General features: G+C 38.2%; 1 protein-coding gene across 2 annotated transcripts in view; it reads left to right on the plus strand.

Annotated features, from left to right (window-relative positions):
• Nucleotides 1–18,607, plus strand: part of LOC133656886 (voltage-dependent L-type calcium channel subunit alpha-1D-like) — a 205,076-nt gene that overhangs the window by 132,325 nt on the left and 54,144 nt on the right. For both annotated transcript variants that reach the window (XM_062057746.1, XM_062057752.1), the window contains exons 27-28: nucleotides 9,916–10,074; nucleotides 11,397–11,507. In XM_062057746.1, the coding sequence (XP_061913730.1) occupies nucleotides 9,916–10,074; nucleotides 11,397–11,507 (270 nt within the window). The remainder of the gene's footprint in view (nucleotides 1–9,915; nucleotides 10,075–11,396; nucleotides 11,508–18,607) is intronic.

Raw genomic sequence — 18,607 nt, forward strand, 5'->3', positions numbered from 1 at the left:
GTTAGTCCATCATTACATCAGATAAGTTATCCACAGGAGCCAGCTGGTACTCACCCTAAGTATGGGGAACTTGGCATCAGGAAGGACATCATGGACTCATCTTACACTCAACATGGACTCATCTTACACTCATCATGGACTCATCTTGGACTCATCATGGACTGATCTTACACTCATCATGGACTTATCATGGAGTCATCTTGGAGTCATCTTGGACTTATCATTGAGTCATCTTGGACTTATCATTGAGTCATCTTGGACTCATCATGGACTAGCTTGGTTAAGTTTAGTCTTTGTTTGAAGGGACAATGCATAAAAACGTGGAGTCATCTTGGACTCATCTTGGGGAAAAAAAAGGACTCATCTTGGACTTATCATGGAGTCATCTCGAGTTATCATGGAGTCATCTTGGACTTATCATGGATTCATCTAGGACTTATCATGGACTAATCTTGGCCTCATCTTGGACTCATCTTGGACTTATCGTGGACTAATTTTGGACTCATCTTGGAGTCATCTTGGACTTATCATGGACTCATCATGGACTTATCATGGAGTCATTATGGACTTATGGACTCATCTTGGACTTATGATGGAGTCATCTTGGACTCATCATGGACTCATCTTGGACTTACCATGGAGTCATCTTGGACTTACCATGGAGTCATCTTGGACTCATCTTGGACTTATCATTGTGTCATCTTGGACTCATCATTGACTCATCATTGACTCATCATGGAGTCATCTTGGACTTATCATGGAGTTATCTTGGACTTGTCATGGACTCATCTTGGACTCATCATAGATTTATCATGGACTCATCTTGGACTTATCATAAAGTCATCTTGGATTTATCATGGAGTCATCTTGGACTCATCTTGGACTTATCATGGTGTCATCTTGGACTCATCTTGGACTTATCATGGTGTCATCTTGGACTTACATGGAGTCATCTTGGACTTATCTTGGACTTATCATGGGCTCATCTTGGACTTATCATGGGCTCAACTTGGATTTATCATTTAGACGAGGGCTCTCATCTCTGTTCCGACCTCTGACCCTTCTGTCCCGTTTAACTACTCTGCTGTTTTTAATCAGTTTGAGCAAGTGACTCTGCGGCAGCTACAGGAATTAACTAATCATATGAAGCCCTCAGGTTCCCCCCATGATGCTGTCCCTCCTACATTTTTTAAAGAAGTGTTTTCTTGCATAGGGCAGCCTGTTCTTAACATTTTAAATAGCAGTCTGTTTTCTGGTGTGGTTCCTACCAGTTTTAAACACGCCGTGGTTCAACCACTTTTAAAGAAACCTGGTCTGGATAGTTCAGTTTTAGCCCATTTTAGACCCATTTCTAAGCTGCCTTTTCTCTCAAAAATCTTGGAGAAGATTGTTTTTACCCAGTTAAACACTTTTCTAGAGGACTGTGATATTTTAGAAGTCTTTCAGTCTGGGTTTAAACCCCTCCATAGTACCGAGTCAGCATTAGTAAGGGTTTTTAATGACATCTTTCGAGCAACAGACTTAGGTGATCATGTGATTTTAGTTTTACTCGATCTAACAGCAGCATTTGATACGGTGGACCATAATATTTTAATTAGCCGCCTACAGCATCAAGTGGGCATCTGTGGTACTGCCCTGAGTTGGCTGAAGTCATATTTGACTAACAGGACCTTCTCTGTAAATGTTGCTGGTTCTGAATCCTCTGTTGCTCCCTCAACATGTGGGGTCCCACAGGGCTCTGTTTTAGGACCACTGCTCTTTTCTATTTATTTACTTCCCCTGGGCTCAATCCTAAGAAAGCATGATATTTGTTTTCATTCTTATGCTGATGACACACAAATTTATTTTCCGTTAAAGAGAAATCATGCCTCTTCAATACAGCCATTGCTTGCTTGTCTTGATGACATCAAGGCCTGGATGGCCCTAAACTTCTTAAACTTCAATGAAAAGAAGACAGAAGTAATAGTGTTTGGACCTAGTGGTACCTGTGAGCTTCCCCCTGTTGACTTTGGCCCCTTGGCTTTGTACGTTAAGCCCATGATTACCAACCTGGGTTTTCGTATTGACAGTGATTTTAAATTGGACCGTCAGATTGGCACAGTGGTGAAAGCCAGATTTTTTATTTACGTCAGCTGGCCAAGGTTAAAAACCTTCTTTCTAGGCAACAGTTTGAGACAGTAAGCCATGCCTTCATCACATCTCGGCTGGATTACTGTAACGCTTTATATTTTGGAATTAGTCAATCCTCCCTCTCACGTCTGCAGCTGGTCCAAAATGCAGCTGCCCGACTTTTAACAAACACAAGAAAAAGAGAGCACATTACTCCTGTTTTAGCCTCCCTCCACTGGCTGCCTGTGTCTTTTAGAGTCCATTTTAAAAGTATCTTACTTGTTTTTAAATCCTTACATGGTCTTGCCCCACCTTACCTCTCTGAGCTGCTCCACCTCTATGCCCCCACCCGGTCCCTCAGGTCAGCTGATCAGCTGATCCTGGAGGTACCCAAATCCAAGCGCAAGCTCAGGGGGGACAGAGCCTTCTCTGTTGCGGGCACCAAACTCTGGAACGATCTCCCACTCCATGTGAGACAGGCCCCTTCTTTGGCTATTTTTAAGACCCTTCTTAAACCCCATTTTTATTCACTGGCTTTTAACTCAGCATGAGACTTTAAACTGTTTTTAACTTTTAACTTTTTTAACTGTTTTCAACTTTTAACTGCTTTTTATCTAACAAATTGTTCTTAGGGTAATTTTGTATTTGCTTTCTTAATGTGTATTTTACTTCTGTTTTAAATTTTATTTTTTAGTCTGTCCTTTGCCTTTATTTCTTTGTGGTATACAGCCCTTTGTTTTTCAACTGTGGTTGTTTTTAAAGGGCTTTATAAATAAAGTTGGTATGGTATGGCATGGTAGTCATCTTGGACTCATGGACTTATCATGGAGTCATCTTGGACTTATCATGGAGTCATCTTGGACTCATCTTGGACTTATCATGGAGTCATCTTGTTCTTATCATGGAGTCATCTTGGACTCATCATGGACTTATCATGGACTCATCTTGGACTTATCATAAAGACATCTTGGACTTACCATGGAGTCATCTTGGACTTATCTTGGACTTATCATGGAGTCATCTTAGATTTACCATGGAGTCATCTTGGACTCATCATTGACTCTTTATTGACTCATCATGGAGTCATCTTGGACTTATCATGGAGTTAACTTGGACTTGTCATGGACTCATCTTGGACTCATAGATCTATCATGGACTCATCTTGGACTTATCATAAAGTAATCTTGGATTTATCATGGAGTCATCTTAGACTCATCTTGGACTTATCATGGTGTCATCTTGGACTCATCTTGGACTTATCATGGATTAGTTTAGTTTAGTCTTTATTTGAAGGTACTATGCACAAAAACGTGGAGTCATCTTGGACTCATCTTGGAATTATTATGGAGTCATATCGACTTATCATAGAGTCATCTTGGACTTATCATGGATTCATCTCGGACTTATCATGGACTAATTTTGGCCTCATTTTGGACTCATCTTGGACATATGGACTAATTTTGGACTCATCTTGGACTCATCTTGGATTTATAATGGACTCATCATGGACTTATCATTGAGTCATCTTAGATTTATCATGGAGTTATCTTGGACTTGTCATGGACTCACCTTGGACTCATCATGGACTTATTGTTGTCTTATCTTGGACTTATCATAAAGTCATCTTAAAGTTATTATGGAGTCATCTTGGACTCATCTTGGACTTATCATGGTGTCATCTTGGACTTATCATGGAGTCATCTTGGACTCATCTTGGACTTATCATGGAGTCATCTTGGTCTTACCAGGGAGTCATCTTGGACTAATCATGGACTTATCATGGACTCATCTTGGAGTTATCATAAAGTCATCTTGGACTTATCATGGAGTCATCTTGGACTCATCTTGGACTTATCATGGAGTGATCTTGGTCTTACCATGGAGTAATCTTGGACTTATCTTGGATTTATCATAAAGTCATCTTGGACTTATCATGGAGTCATCTTGGACTGATCTTGGACTTATCATGGAGTCATCTTGGACTCATCTTGGACTTATCATGGAGTCATCTTGGACTTATCATTGAGTCATCTTGGACTCATCATGGACTAGTTTAGTTTAGTTTAGTGTTTATTTGAAGGGACAATGCACAAAAACGTGGAGTCATCTTGGACTCATCTTGGACTTATCATGGAGTCATCTCGACTTATCAGAGAGCAGAGAGAGAGCAGAGAGCAGCTTTATTTTTCCATTCTTAACATGTACAAGACACATAAGAACTGAAATTACATTTTCGGCACAATCCCGCTAAGAGCAGACATACGTTACAGGGAGACAAGACGGGACCGCCAACGGATCAGCCACTTAGAGCGTTCCTTAAAAAGGTGGGAAAAAGGTGACATCGGGAAAGGGGGAAGAGTAAAAAAAATATCAGTCTGAGGCTGGACCCTCAGGAGTGGTCCAGACTGAGTCCGAGGAAAAAACCTCACATAGCATGGCACACATAAACATGGTACATGTAATCACAACAACTCGCAACAGAGTCATCCAACAGGACCCTGGAGGCCGGCAGCCGCTGTTGAGCGCTACTCAGCCCCCACAACCCCGGAGGAATTAAGCAGTGGTGAAGGCGTTGATTTGGGGAGGAGCGTGTGCGTGCATGTATGCCCAATTAACTTGGGTGAGATGTTGGAATTGTCTTTATGGGCCGAGGCTGGCCCCAAGAGTTCAAGAGTTCAAGAGTCCGACCCAGGTGCTTTTGAAAAAAAGGGAAGGTCAAAAGTGTCCATCTTTGAGGAGTCCTCAGGGGAGTGTTTTCAAACAGCCTGTTCCTCAAGGCCATTCGAGGGAGTCAAATCGTAGATTAAGATGTTGTTTTTTCTTCGAGCAGTCAAAACAATGACATTCCTGCTCTTGTGTGCTGGCTTCGACAATTCCAATTTTTTCTTTCTCTGCAAACTTCATCAAGATGGAATCCATTTTGCGATTCAAATCAGCAATCGCTCCAGTCTGTGATCCCACAGCACGACCCAATCCTTCCATTGAACAGCCTGTTGGCCCCTTGAGTGGCTGCCATCGTCTTCCGAATTTGACGATACACCAGAGCAATGCCCAGCCCAATCAGCAAATGCCCTGCGATCACAGCTCCAAATAGGTAGATGTCTTCCACGTCCTCGATGGAAAGGACTGAGAGGCACATGATTCTCCAAGTATTCCAGGAATCTCTCACGTACCCCGCAGCAATGTTTCCATCAGGGCAGCCAGGCTCCCCCGAACCTCTTTTCCTTGTCGAAAAGACTGTGTCAATTGCGTCGAGAGTCCAGTTGATCAAATTCATTTTGATGTTTAGATTTGAGGACAGCTCAAGAAAAGAGGCTTCAAAAAAGTTCAGACAAAGACAAGGACACAAGAAAGCAAGCAGGAAGGAGGAGGAGCAGGGAAAAATGCGACCACCCTCACCAAGAGGCAAGACAGAAAAACATGGAGTCATCTTGGACTTATCATGGATTCATCTTGGACTTATCATGGACTAATCTTGGCGTCATCTTGGACTTATCGTGGACTAATTTTGGACTCATCTTGGAGTCCTCTTGGACTTATCATGGACTCATCATGGACTTATCATGGACTCATCTTGGACTTATGATGGAGTCATCGTGGACTTATGATGGAGTCATCGTGGACTTATCATGGACTTATCATGGACTCATCTTGGACTTATCATGGAGCCATCTTGGACTTACCATGGAGTCATCTTGGACTCATCTTGGTCTTATCATTGTGTCATCTTGGACTCATCATTTACTCATCATGGAGTCATCTTGGACTTATCATGGAGTCATCTTGGACTCATTTTGGACTTATCATGGTGTCATCTTGGACTCATCTTGGACTTATCACGGTGTCATCTTTGAGTCATCTTGGACTTACATGGAGTCATCTTGGACTCATCTTGGACTTATCATATAGTCATCTTGAATTTATCTTGGACTTATCATGGACTCAACTTGGATTTATTATTGAGTCATCTTGGACTCATGAACTTATCATGGAGTCATCTTGGACTTATCATGGAGTCATCTTTGACTCATCTTGGACTTATGGAGTCATCTTGGTCTTATCAGGGAGTCATCTTGGACTCAGCATGGACTTATCATGGATTCATCTTGGACTTATCATAAAGTCATCTTGGACTTATCATGGAGTCATCTTGGACACATCTTGGACTTATCATGGACTAATCTTGGCCTCATCTTGGGCTCATCTTGGACTTATCATGGACTAATTTTGGACTCATCTTGGAGTCATTTTGGATTTATCATGGACAAATCATGGACTTATCATGGATTCATTATGGACTTATCATAGACTCATCTTGGACTTATTATTGAGTCATGTTGGACTTATCATGGAGTCATCTTGGACTCATCTTGGATTTATCATTGTGTCATCTTGGACTCATCATTGACTCATCATTGACTCATCATGGAGTTATCTTGGACTTGTCATGAACTCATCTTGGACTCATCTCGGACTCATCATGGATTTATCATGGACTCATCTTGGACTTATCATAAAGTCATCTTGGACTTATCATGGAGTCATCTTGGACTTATCATGGAGTCATCTTGGACTTATCATGGAGTCATCTTGGACATATCATTGCATCATCTTGTACTCATCATTGACTTATAATGTAGCATACTTGCCAACCTTGAGACCTCCGATATCGGGAGGTGGGGGGGCATGGTTGGTGGTAAGGGGGCGTGGTTGTGGCGGGGGGCGTGGTTAAGGGTGTGGTTAAGAGGAGAGTATATTTACAGCTAGAATTCACCAACTCAAGTATTTCATATATATATATATATATACCTGTATGTATATATATATATATATATATATATATATATATATATATATATATATATATATATATATATATATATATATATATATATATATATACATATGTATGAAATACTTGACTTTCAGTAAATTCTAGCTATATATATATATATATATATATATATATATATATATATATATATATTTTTTTTTTTTATTTTTTTTAATTATACATATAAATAAAATAAATACTTGAATTTCAGTGTTCCGGAGGCTATCCAGTAGATGGCAGCATTGTCCTGTTTAACTTCTCCGTTCATGAATGAGTGTATCATTTCGGCCACCGTGTTCAATGGACAAGTTTGTTCTACAAAATGTAGAGGCAACATACATACCCCTTCCCCTCACACCCCTTCCCCTTTGAACTGTCCTGGATGAACTGAAATTCTTGTTTCCATTCGTTTTGGAACTTGCAAGCGTATTTCTTCATCTTGCTCGTCGACGGCGTCGCCATGTCTGTAACTTCCTCGTTTTTCTGCTTCGTCTCCTTGTTGTGTGCGCAGTTGTGCACTCTACTCTCTAAAAGCCGTAGATGTTATGACGTCATTGGGCAGGCAAGCTGTTTATATTGTGGGAAAGCGGACATGAGAACAGGCTGTCCCCACTCAGGTCCGCATTGAGCTGGAGGGGGCGTGGCCTCCAGCTCCGGCTGAATACCGGGAGTTTGTCGGGAGAAAATTTCTGCCAGGAGGTTATCGGGAGAGGCGCTGAATACCGGGAGTCTCCCGGTAAAAACGGGACGGTTGGCAAGTATGATGTAGTCATCCTGGACTCATATTGGACTTATCATGGAGTCATCTTGGACTTATCATGGACTTATCATGGAGTCATCTTGGACTTATCATGGAGTCATCTTGGACTCATCATTGACTAGTTTAGTTTAGTTTAGTTTAGTTTAGTTTAGTCTTTATTTGAAGGGACAATGCACAAAAATGTGGAGTCATCTTGGACTTATAATGGAGTCATCTCGACTAATCATGGAGTCATCTTGGACTCATCTTGGACTTATGGATTCATCTTGTACTCATCATGGAATATATATATATATATATATATATATATATATATATATATATATATATATATATATATATATATATATATATATATATATATATATATATATATATATGTATTCTGTGACAGAGACAGTGTGTAGAATACATAAATATGCATATAGTACACACAAGTACTCATATACAAACCCCATTTCCATATGAGTTGGGAAATTGTGTTAGATGTAAATATAAACGGAATACAATGATTTGCAAATCGTTTTCATCCCATATTCAATTGAATGCACTACAAAGACAAGCTATTTGATGTTCAAACTCATAAACTTTTTATTTTTTTGCAAATAATAATTAACTTAAAATTTGGCTGGGAAAGGGCATGTTCACCACTGTGTTACATGGCCTTTCCTTTTAACAACACTCAGTAAATGTTTGGGAACTGAGGAGACACATTTTTTAAGCTTCTCAGGTGGAATTCTTTCCCATTCTTGCTTGATGTACAGCTTAAGTTGTTCAACAGTCCGGGGGTTTCCGTTGTGGTATTTTAGGCTTCATAATGCGCCACACATTTTCAATGGGAGACAGGTCTGGACTACAGGCAGGCCAGTCTAGTACCCGCACTCTTTTACTATGAAGCCACGTTGATGTAACATGTGGCTTGGCATTGTCTTGCTGAAATAAGCAGGGGCGTCCATGGTAACGTTGCTTGGATGGCAACATATGTTGCTCCAAAACCTGTATGTACCTTTCAGCATTAATGGCGCCTTCACAGATGTGTAAGTTACCCATCTCTTGGGTACTAATACACCCCCATACCATCACAGATGCTGACTTTTCAACTTTGCACCTATAACAATCCGGATGGTTCTTTTCCTCTTTGGTCCGGAGGACACGGCGTCCACAGTTTCCAAAAACAATTTGAAATGTGGACTCGTCAGACCACAGAACACTTTTCCACTTTGTATCAGTCCATCTTAGATGAGCTCAGGCCCAGCGAAGCCGACGGCGTTTCTGGGTGTTGTTGACAAACGGTTTTCGCCTTGCATAGGAGAGTTTTAACTTGCACTTACAGATGTAGCGACCAACTGTAGTTACTGACAGTGGGTTTCTGAAGTGTTCCTGAGCCCATGTGGTGATATCCTTTACACACTGATGTCGCTTGTTGATGCAGTACAGCCTGAGGGATCGAAGGTCACAGGCTTAGCTGCTTACGTGCAGTGATTTCTCCACATTCTCTGAACCCTTTGATGATATTACGGACCGTAGATGGTGAAATCCCTAAATTCCTTGCAATAGCTGGTTGAGAAAGGTTTTTCTTAAACTGTTCAACAATTTGCTCACGCATTTGTTGACAAAGTGGTGACCCTCGCCCCATCCCTGTTTGTGAATGACTGAGCATTTCATGGAATCTACTTTTATACCCAATCATGGCACCCACCTGTTCCCAATTTGCCTGTTCACCTGTGGGATGTTCCAAATAAGTGTTTGATGAGCATTCCTCAACTTTATCAGTATTTATTGCCACCCCTTTCCCAACTTCTTTGTCACGTGTTGCTGGCATTAAATTCTAAAATTAATGATTATTTGCACACAAAAAAATGTTTATCAGTTTGAACATCAAATATGTTGTCTTTGTAGTATATTCAACTGAATATGGGTTGAAATGTATTTGCAATTCATTGTATTCTGTTTATATTTACATCTAACACAATTTCCCAACTCATATGGAAACGGGGTTTGTATATACTGTATATATATATATATATATATATATATATATATATATATATATATATATATATATATATATATATATATATATATATATATATATATATATATATATATATATATAGTGTTACAGAGACAGTGTGTGGAGTACATAAATATACATGTAGTACACACAAGTACATATATATTCATACAAATATATATATATATTTTGTCACAGAGACAGTGTGTGGAGTACGCCCTGAAGGCCCGGCCAGTGCGGCGCTACATCCCCAAGAAGAAGTACCAGTACAAGTTCTGGAAGGTTGTCAACTCCAGCGCCTTCGAGTACCTCATGTTTGTCCTCATCGTCCTCAACACACTCTGTCTGGCTATACAGGTAGGCCCCGCCCCTGACCTGTCACCTTGCAACCACCTGGCCTGTAATAGTCAGCATGCCTTCATGCAGCTACTGCCACCTTGTAGAGTTGAACACAAACACATCGGGGGTTGCCTACAGCCACAGCCATGAATAGATGTGACACATGCCTTCATGCAGCTACTGCCACCTTGTGGAGTTGAATACAAACACATCAGGGGGTTGCCTACAGCCACAGGCCTAAATAGATGTGACACATGTAGCTACTTCCACCTTGTGGAGTTGAATACAAACACATCAGGGGGTTGCCTACAGCCACAGGCCTAAATAGATGTGACACATGTAGCTACTTCCACCTTGTGGAGTTGAATGCAAACACATCAGGGGGTTGCCTACAGCCACAGGCCTAAATAGATGTGACACATGTAGCTACTTCCACCTTGTGGAGTTGAATACAAACACATCAGGGGGTTGCTTACAGCCACAGCCATGAATAAATGTGACACATGCTTTCATGCAGCTACTTCCACCTTGTAGAGTTGAATACAAACACATCAGGGTGGTTGTCTACAGCCACAACCATGAATAGATGTGACACATCCCTTCATGCAGCTACTGCCACTTTGTGGAGTTAAATACAAGCACATCAGGTGGTTTCCTACAGCCACAGCCATGACAAATTTGTGACACATGACTTCGTACAGCTACTGCCACCTTTTGGAGTTGAATACAAACACATCAGGGGGTTGCTTACAGCCACAACCATGAAAAAAGTGACAGATGCCTTCATGCAGCTACTGCCACCTTGTGGAGTTGAATTCAAACACATCAGGTGGTTGCCTACAGCCACAGCCATGAATAGATGTGACACATGCCTTCATGCAGCTACTGCCACCTTGTGGAGTTGAATACAAGCACATCAGGGGGTTGCCTACAGCCACAGTCATATCCACAGTCATAATAACCATTCAGCTACTTGAAATACTTAATTGGATAGAATCTTTCATTGGAGCGTGTATGCTAAAATGTGTGCTAACATGTGTGCTAGCGTTTATACTAACGTATGTGCTTGCGTGAGTACTAGCCTACATGCTAACGTGTATGCTAACATGTGTGCTAGCATTATGCTAACATGTGTGCTAGCATGTATGCTAACATGTATGCTAGCATGTATGCTAATGTGTATGCTAATGTGTGTGCTAGCTTTTTATACTAATGTTTGTGCTAGCCTGTATGCTAGCGTGTATACTATTGTGTATGCTAACGTGTGTGCTAGCGTGTATGCTAGCATGTATGCTAACGTACAAGCAGTTCACCAACACTTGAGCTCCGCCCCTTTTCAGCACCACGGCCAGTCCCAGCTGTTCCATCAAAACATGGACATCCTGAACATGATCTTCACTGGACTCTTCACTGTGGAGATGTTCCTCAAACTCATCGCCTTCAAGCCCAGGGTGAGCCTCAACTACACAAGTACTACATGTACTACTTGTACTACAACTACACTAGTACTACATGTACTACTTGTACTACAACTACACTAGAACTACATGTACTACTTGTACTACAACTATACTAGTACTACATGTACTACTTGTACTACAACTACACTAGTACTAGGTGTGCTACAACTACACTAGTACTACATGTACTACAACTACACTATTATTACATGTACTACTTGTACTACAACTACACTAGTACTACATGTACTACTTGTACTACAACTACACAAGTACTACATGTGCTACAACTACACTAGTACTACTTGTACTACAACTACACAAGTACTACATGTTCTACTTGTACTACAACTACACAAGTACTACATGTACTACTTGTACTACAACTACACTAGTACTACATATAGCACTTGTACTACAACTACACTAGTACTACATGTGCTACAACTACACTAGTACTACATGTACTACAACTACACTAGTACTAAATGTACTACTTGTACTACAACTACACTAGTACTACAAGTACTACTTGTACTACAACTACACAAATACTACATGTACTACTTGTACTACAACTACACTAGTACTACATGGACTACAACTACACTAGTACTATATGTACTACAACTACACTAGTACTACATGTACTACTTGTACCACAACTACACAAGTACTACATGTACTACTTGTACAACAACTACACTAGTACTACATGTGCTACAACTACACTAGTACTACATGTAATACAACTACACTAGTACTACATGTACTACTTGTACTACAACTACACTAGTACTACATGTACTACTTGTACTACAACTACACAAGTACAATATGTACTACTTGTACTACAACTACACAAGTACTACATGTACTACAACTACACTAGTACTACATGTACTACTTGTACTACAACTACACAAGTACTACTTGTACTACAACTACACTAATACTACATGTACTACTCGTACTACAACTACACTAGTACTACATGGACTACAACAACACTAGTACTATATGTACTACTTGTACTACAACTACATTAGTACTACATGTACTACTTGTACTACAACTACACAAGTACTATGTGTACTACTTGTACTAAAACTACACTAGTACTACATGGACTACAACTACACTAGTACTATATATACTACTTGTACTAAAACTACACTAGTACTACATGTACTACTTCTACTAAAACTACACTAGTACTACATGGACTACAACTACACTAGTACTACATGTACTACTTGTACTACAACTACACTAGTACTACATATAATACTTGTACTACAACTATACTAGTACTACATGTACTACTTGTACTATAACTACACTAGTATTATGTGTACTACTTGTACTACAACTACACTAGTACTACATGTACTACTTGCTCCTACAACTACACTAGTCCTACATATACTACTTGTACTACAACTACACTAGTACTACATGTACTACTTGTACTACAACTACACTAGTACTAAATGTACTACTTGTACTACAACTACACTAGTATTACATGTACTACTTGTACTACTTGTACTACAACTATACTAGTACTACATGTACTACTTGTACTATAACTACACTAGTACTACGTGTACTACTTGTACTACAAATACACTAGTATCACATGTACTACTTGCCCCTACAACTACAATAGTACTAAATATACTACTTGTACTTCAACTATACTAGTACTACATGTACTACTTGTACTATAACTACACTAGTACTACGTGTACTACTTGTACTACAACTACACTAGTACTACATGTACTACTTGCTCCTACAACTACACTAGTACTAAATGTACTACTTGTACTACAACTACACTAGTACTACATGTACTGCTTGTACTACAAATATACTAGTAATACTACATGTACTACTTGTACTATAACTACACTAGTACTACGTGTACTACTTGTACTACAACTACACTAGTACTACATGTACTACTTGTACTACAACACTAGTACTACATATACTACTTGTACTACAACTACACTAGTACTACATGTACTACTTGTACTACAACAACACTAGTACTAAATGTACTACAATTACACTAGTACTACATTTACTACTTGCTCCTACAACTACACTAGTACTACATGTACTACTTGTACTACAACTACACTAGTACTACATGTACTACTTGTACTACAACTACACTAGTACTACATATACTACAACTACACTAGTACTACATGTACTACTTGTACTACAACTACACTAGTACTACATGTACTACAACTACACTAGTACTACATGTACTACAACTACACTTGTACTACAAGTACTACTTCTACTACAACTACACTAGTACTACATATACTACTTGTACTAAAACTACACTAGTACTACAACTACACTAGTATTACATGTACTACTTGTACTACAACTACACTAGTACTACATATACTACAACTACACTAGTACTACATGTACTACTTGTACTACGACTACACTAGTACTACATGTACTACTTGTACTACAACTGCACTAGTACTATGTGTACTACTTGTACTACAACTACACTAGTACTACATGTACTACTTGCTCCTACAACTACATTAGTCCTACATATACTACTTGTACTACAACTACACTAGTACTACATGTACTACTTGTACTACAAATACACTAGTACTACATGTACTACAACTACACTTGTACTACAAGTAATACTTGTACTACAACTACACTAGTACTACATATACTACTTGTACTACAACTACACTAGTACTACATGTACTACTTGTACTACAACTACACTAGTACTACATGTACTACTTGTACCACAACTATACTAGTACTACATGTACTACTTGTACTATAACTACACTAGTACTACGTGTACTACTTTTACTACAACTACACTAGTGCTACATGTACTACTTGCTCCTACAACTACACTAGTACTAAATGTACTACAACTACACTAGTACTACATGTACTACTTGTACTACAACTATACTAGTACTACATGTACTACTTGTACTATAACTACACTAGTACTACGTGTATTACTTGTACTACAACTACACTAGTACTACATGTACTACTTGCTCCTACAACTACACTAGTCCTACATATACTACTTGTACTACAACTACACTAGTACTACATGTACTACTTGTACTACAACTACACTAGTACTACATGTACTACAACTACACTTGTACTACATGTACTACAACTACACTTGTACTACATGTACTACTTGTACTACAACTACACTAGTACTACATATACTACTTGTACTACAACTACACTAGTACTACAACTACACTAGTACTAAATGTACTACTTGTACTACAACTACACTAGTACTACATTTACTACTTGCTCCTACAACTACACTAGTACTACATGTACTACTTGTACTACAACTACACTAGTACTACATGTACTACAATTACACTAGTATTACATGTACTACTTGTGCTACAACTACACTAGTACTACATTTACTACCACTACACTAGTACTACATGTACTACTTGTACTACAACTACACTAGTACTACATGTACTACTTGTACTACAACTACACTAGTAATACGTGTACTCCTTTTACTACAACTACACTAGTACTACATGTACTACTTGCTCCTACAACTACACTAGTACTACCTGTACTACTTGCTCCTACAACTACACTAGTATTACATGTACTACTTGTACTAAAACTACAGTAGTACTACATGTACTACAACTACACTTGTACTACATGTACTACTTGTACTACAACTACACTAGTACTACATGTACTACTTGTACTACAACTACACTAGTACTACATGTACTACTTTTACTACAACTATACTAGTACTACATGTACTACTTGTACTATAACTACACTAGTACTACATATACTACTTGTACTACAACTACACTAGTACTACATGTACTACAACTACACTAGTACTGCATGTACTACTTGTTCCTACAACTACACCAGTACTATGTCTACTGCTTGCTCCTACACTTACACTAGTACTACATGTACTACTTGTACTACAACTACACTAGAACTACATCTACTACTTGTTCCTATGACTACACTAGTACTACGCATGCTACCTGCTCCTACATCTACACTTGTACTAAATCTACTACTTGCTCCTACAAAAACAGTAGTACTATGTCTACTACTTGCTCCTACAACTACACTAGTACTACGCGTACTACTTGCTCCTACATTTACACTTGTACTAGGTCTACTATTTGCTCCTACAACTACACTAGTACTTTGTGTACTACTTGTTCCTACGACTACACTAGTACTACGCGTACTACTTGCTCCTACAACTACACTAGTACTACGTGTACTACTTGCTCCTACAACTACACTAGTACTATGTCTACTACTTGCTCCTTCAACTACACTAGTACTACATGTACTACTTGCTCCTACAACTACACTAGTACTACGTCTACTACTTTCTCCTACAATTACACTAGTACTTTGTGTACTACTTGCTCCTACAACAAACTAGTACTCCTAACATTTGACCAAGTACTTTGCACTACACTAGTAACATTTTACCAAGTCCTTTGCACTACACTTGTAACGTTTTACCAAGTACATTGCACTACACTAGTAACATTTTACCAAGTCCTTTGCACTACACTTGTAACGTTTTACCAAGTACATTGCACTACACTAGTACTCGTAACATTTTACCAAAGTCCTTGCACTAAACTAGTAACATTTTACCAAGTACTTTGCACTACACTAGTACTAGTAACATTTGACCAAGTACTTTGCACTACACTTGTAACATTTTACCAAGTACTTTGCACTGCACTAGTACTAGTAACGTTTTACTAAGTACTTTGCACTACACTTGTAACATTTTACCAAGTACTTTGCACTACACTAGTACTAGTAACGTTTTACCAAGTACTTTGCACAACACTAGTACTAGTAACATTTTACCAAGTACTTTGCACTACATTAGTACTTGTAACGTTTTACCGAGTACTTTGCACTACTTTAGTAACATTTGACCAAGTACTTTGCACTACACCAATAACATTTTACAAAGTACTTTGCTCTACACTTGTAACATTTTACCAAGTACCTTTCACTACACTAGTAACATTTTACCAAGTACTTTGCACTACACTTGTAACATTTTACCAAGTACTTTGCACTACACTTGTAACATTTTACCAAGTACTTTGCACTACACTAGTAACATTTTACCAAGTACTTTGCACTACACTTGTAACATTTTACCAAGTACTTTGCACTACACTAGTACTAGTAATATTTTACCAAGTATTTTGCACTACACTAGTACTAGTAACGTTTTACCAAATATGCTACACTACACTAGTATTAGTAACAGTTAACCAAGAACTTTGCACTACACTAGTAACGTTTTACCAAGTACTTTGCACTACACTAGTACTAGTAACGTTTTACCAAATACTGTGTACTACACTAGTACTAGTAACATTTTACCAAGTCCTTTGCACTACACTAGTAACGTTTTACCAAGTACTTTGCAGTACACTAGTAACGTTTTACCAATTAATTTGCACTACACTACTACTAGTAACGTTTTACCAAGTACTGTGTACTACACTGGTACTAGTAATGCTTTACCAAGTACTTTGCACTACACCAGTACTTGTAATGTAATACCAAATACTTTGTACTAACCAGTACTAATAATGCAGTAGCATGTTCTTTGTACTAGATCAGTACAAGTAATGTATGTCATTGGTTTGTAGTAGTCAGTATTATAATACTTCCAAATGTACTACTGATTTTAATATTAATATTATAGTAAATGTAAAAAATTAAATAGTAAAAAATCAAACAAACTTCATTTTTGGTTACCACGGCAAACTATGTAATACTTTAAGATATTTTTCTGAATATAATGCACACTTGCAGTAAAATGTACTACAAGCTGAGATAAAATACTGAAAATGGACCAAATATTCTTCCATGGTGTATTTGTGTGTACTTGTAGTACTCAGTATTCAAAACCATGGTTTGTTAATTGGTTCCAGGTGTGGTTGTGGTACACGGATGTGCAGTAAGTATTATTATTAGTAGTACAGGTTAGATAGAAAGTAGTATTATTAGTAGTACATGTAAGATAGAAAGTAGTATTATTAGTAGTACATGTAAGATGTTCAGTCTCTTGTTAAACATTCAGGAATGAGTAGAAATTACATTTATTGAATACTTTAAAATATATTTATTTATATACATTTATATTTATAAATAACATTTAGTGAATACTTAAAAATATATTTATTTATATACATTTATATTTATAAATAACATTTAGTGAATACTTAAAAATATATTTATTTATATACATTTATATTTATAAATAACATTTAGTGAATACTTAAAAATATATTTATTTATATACATTTATATTTATAAATAACATTTAGAAGATATTTACTTCCTACTTTGTACTTCCAACGTCCTGCTTCCTATTTCCTACTTTGTTCCTCACCGCCTCTTCCCTTTAGACTTCCTACTTCTTACTTCCTACTTCCTTCTTCCTACTTCCTAATTTCTACTTCCTACTTCCTACTTCCAACTTCCAACTTCCAACTTCTTACTTTCTACTTCCAACTTCTTAATTTCTATTTTCTATTTCCTACTTTGTTCCTCGCTGCCTCTTCCCTTTAGACTTCCTACTTCCTTCTTCCAACTTCCTACTTCCTACATCCTACTTTCTACTTTCTACTTCTTACTTTCTACTTCCAACTTCCTACTTTCTATTTTCTATTTCGTGCTTCCTACTTTTTACCCTCTACTTCATGTTTTTCTACTGCCACTTTCTACTTTCTATTTCCTACTTTCTACTTCCACTTCCTCCTGTTTAATTCCTACTGTATACTTTCTACTTCTTACTTTCTACTGCCTACTTTCCACTTCCACTTCTTACTTTCTACTTTCTACCTACCAGTTTATACATCCTACTTCCTGCTTCCTACTTCATACGTTCTACGTCCTGCTTTCTACTTACAATTACCTTCTTCCTACTTTCTACTTTAGATTTTAATCTTCCTACACCTTACATCCTACTTCTT

This window comes from Entelurus aequoreus, linkage group LG01 (genome assembly GCF_033978785.1).
Source record: "Entelurus aequoreus isolate RoL-2023_Sb linkage group LG01, RoL_Eaeq_v1.1, whole genome shotgun sequence".
Classification (NCBI taxonomy): Eukaryota; Metazoa; Chordata; class Actinopteri; order Syngnathiformes; family Syngnathidae; genus Entelurus; species Entelurus aequoreus.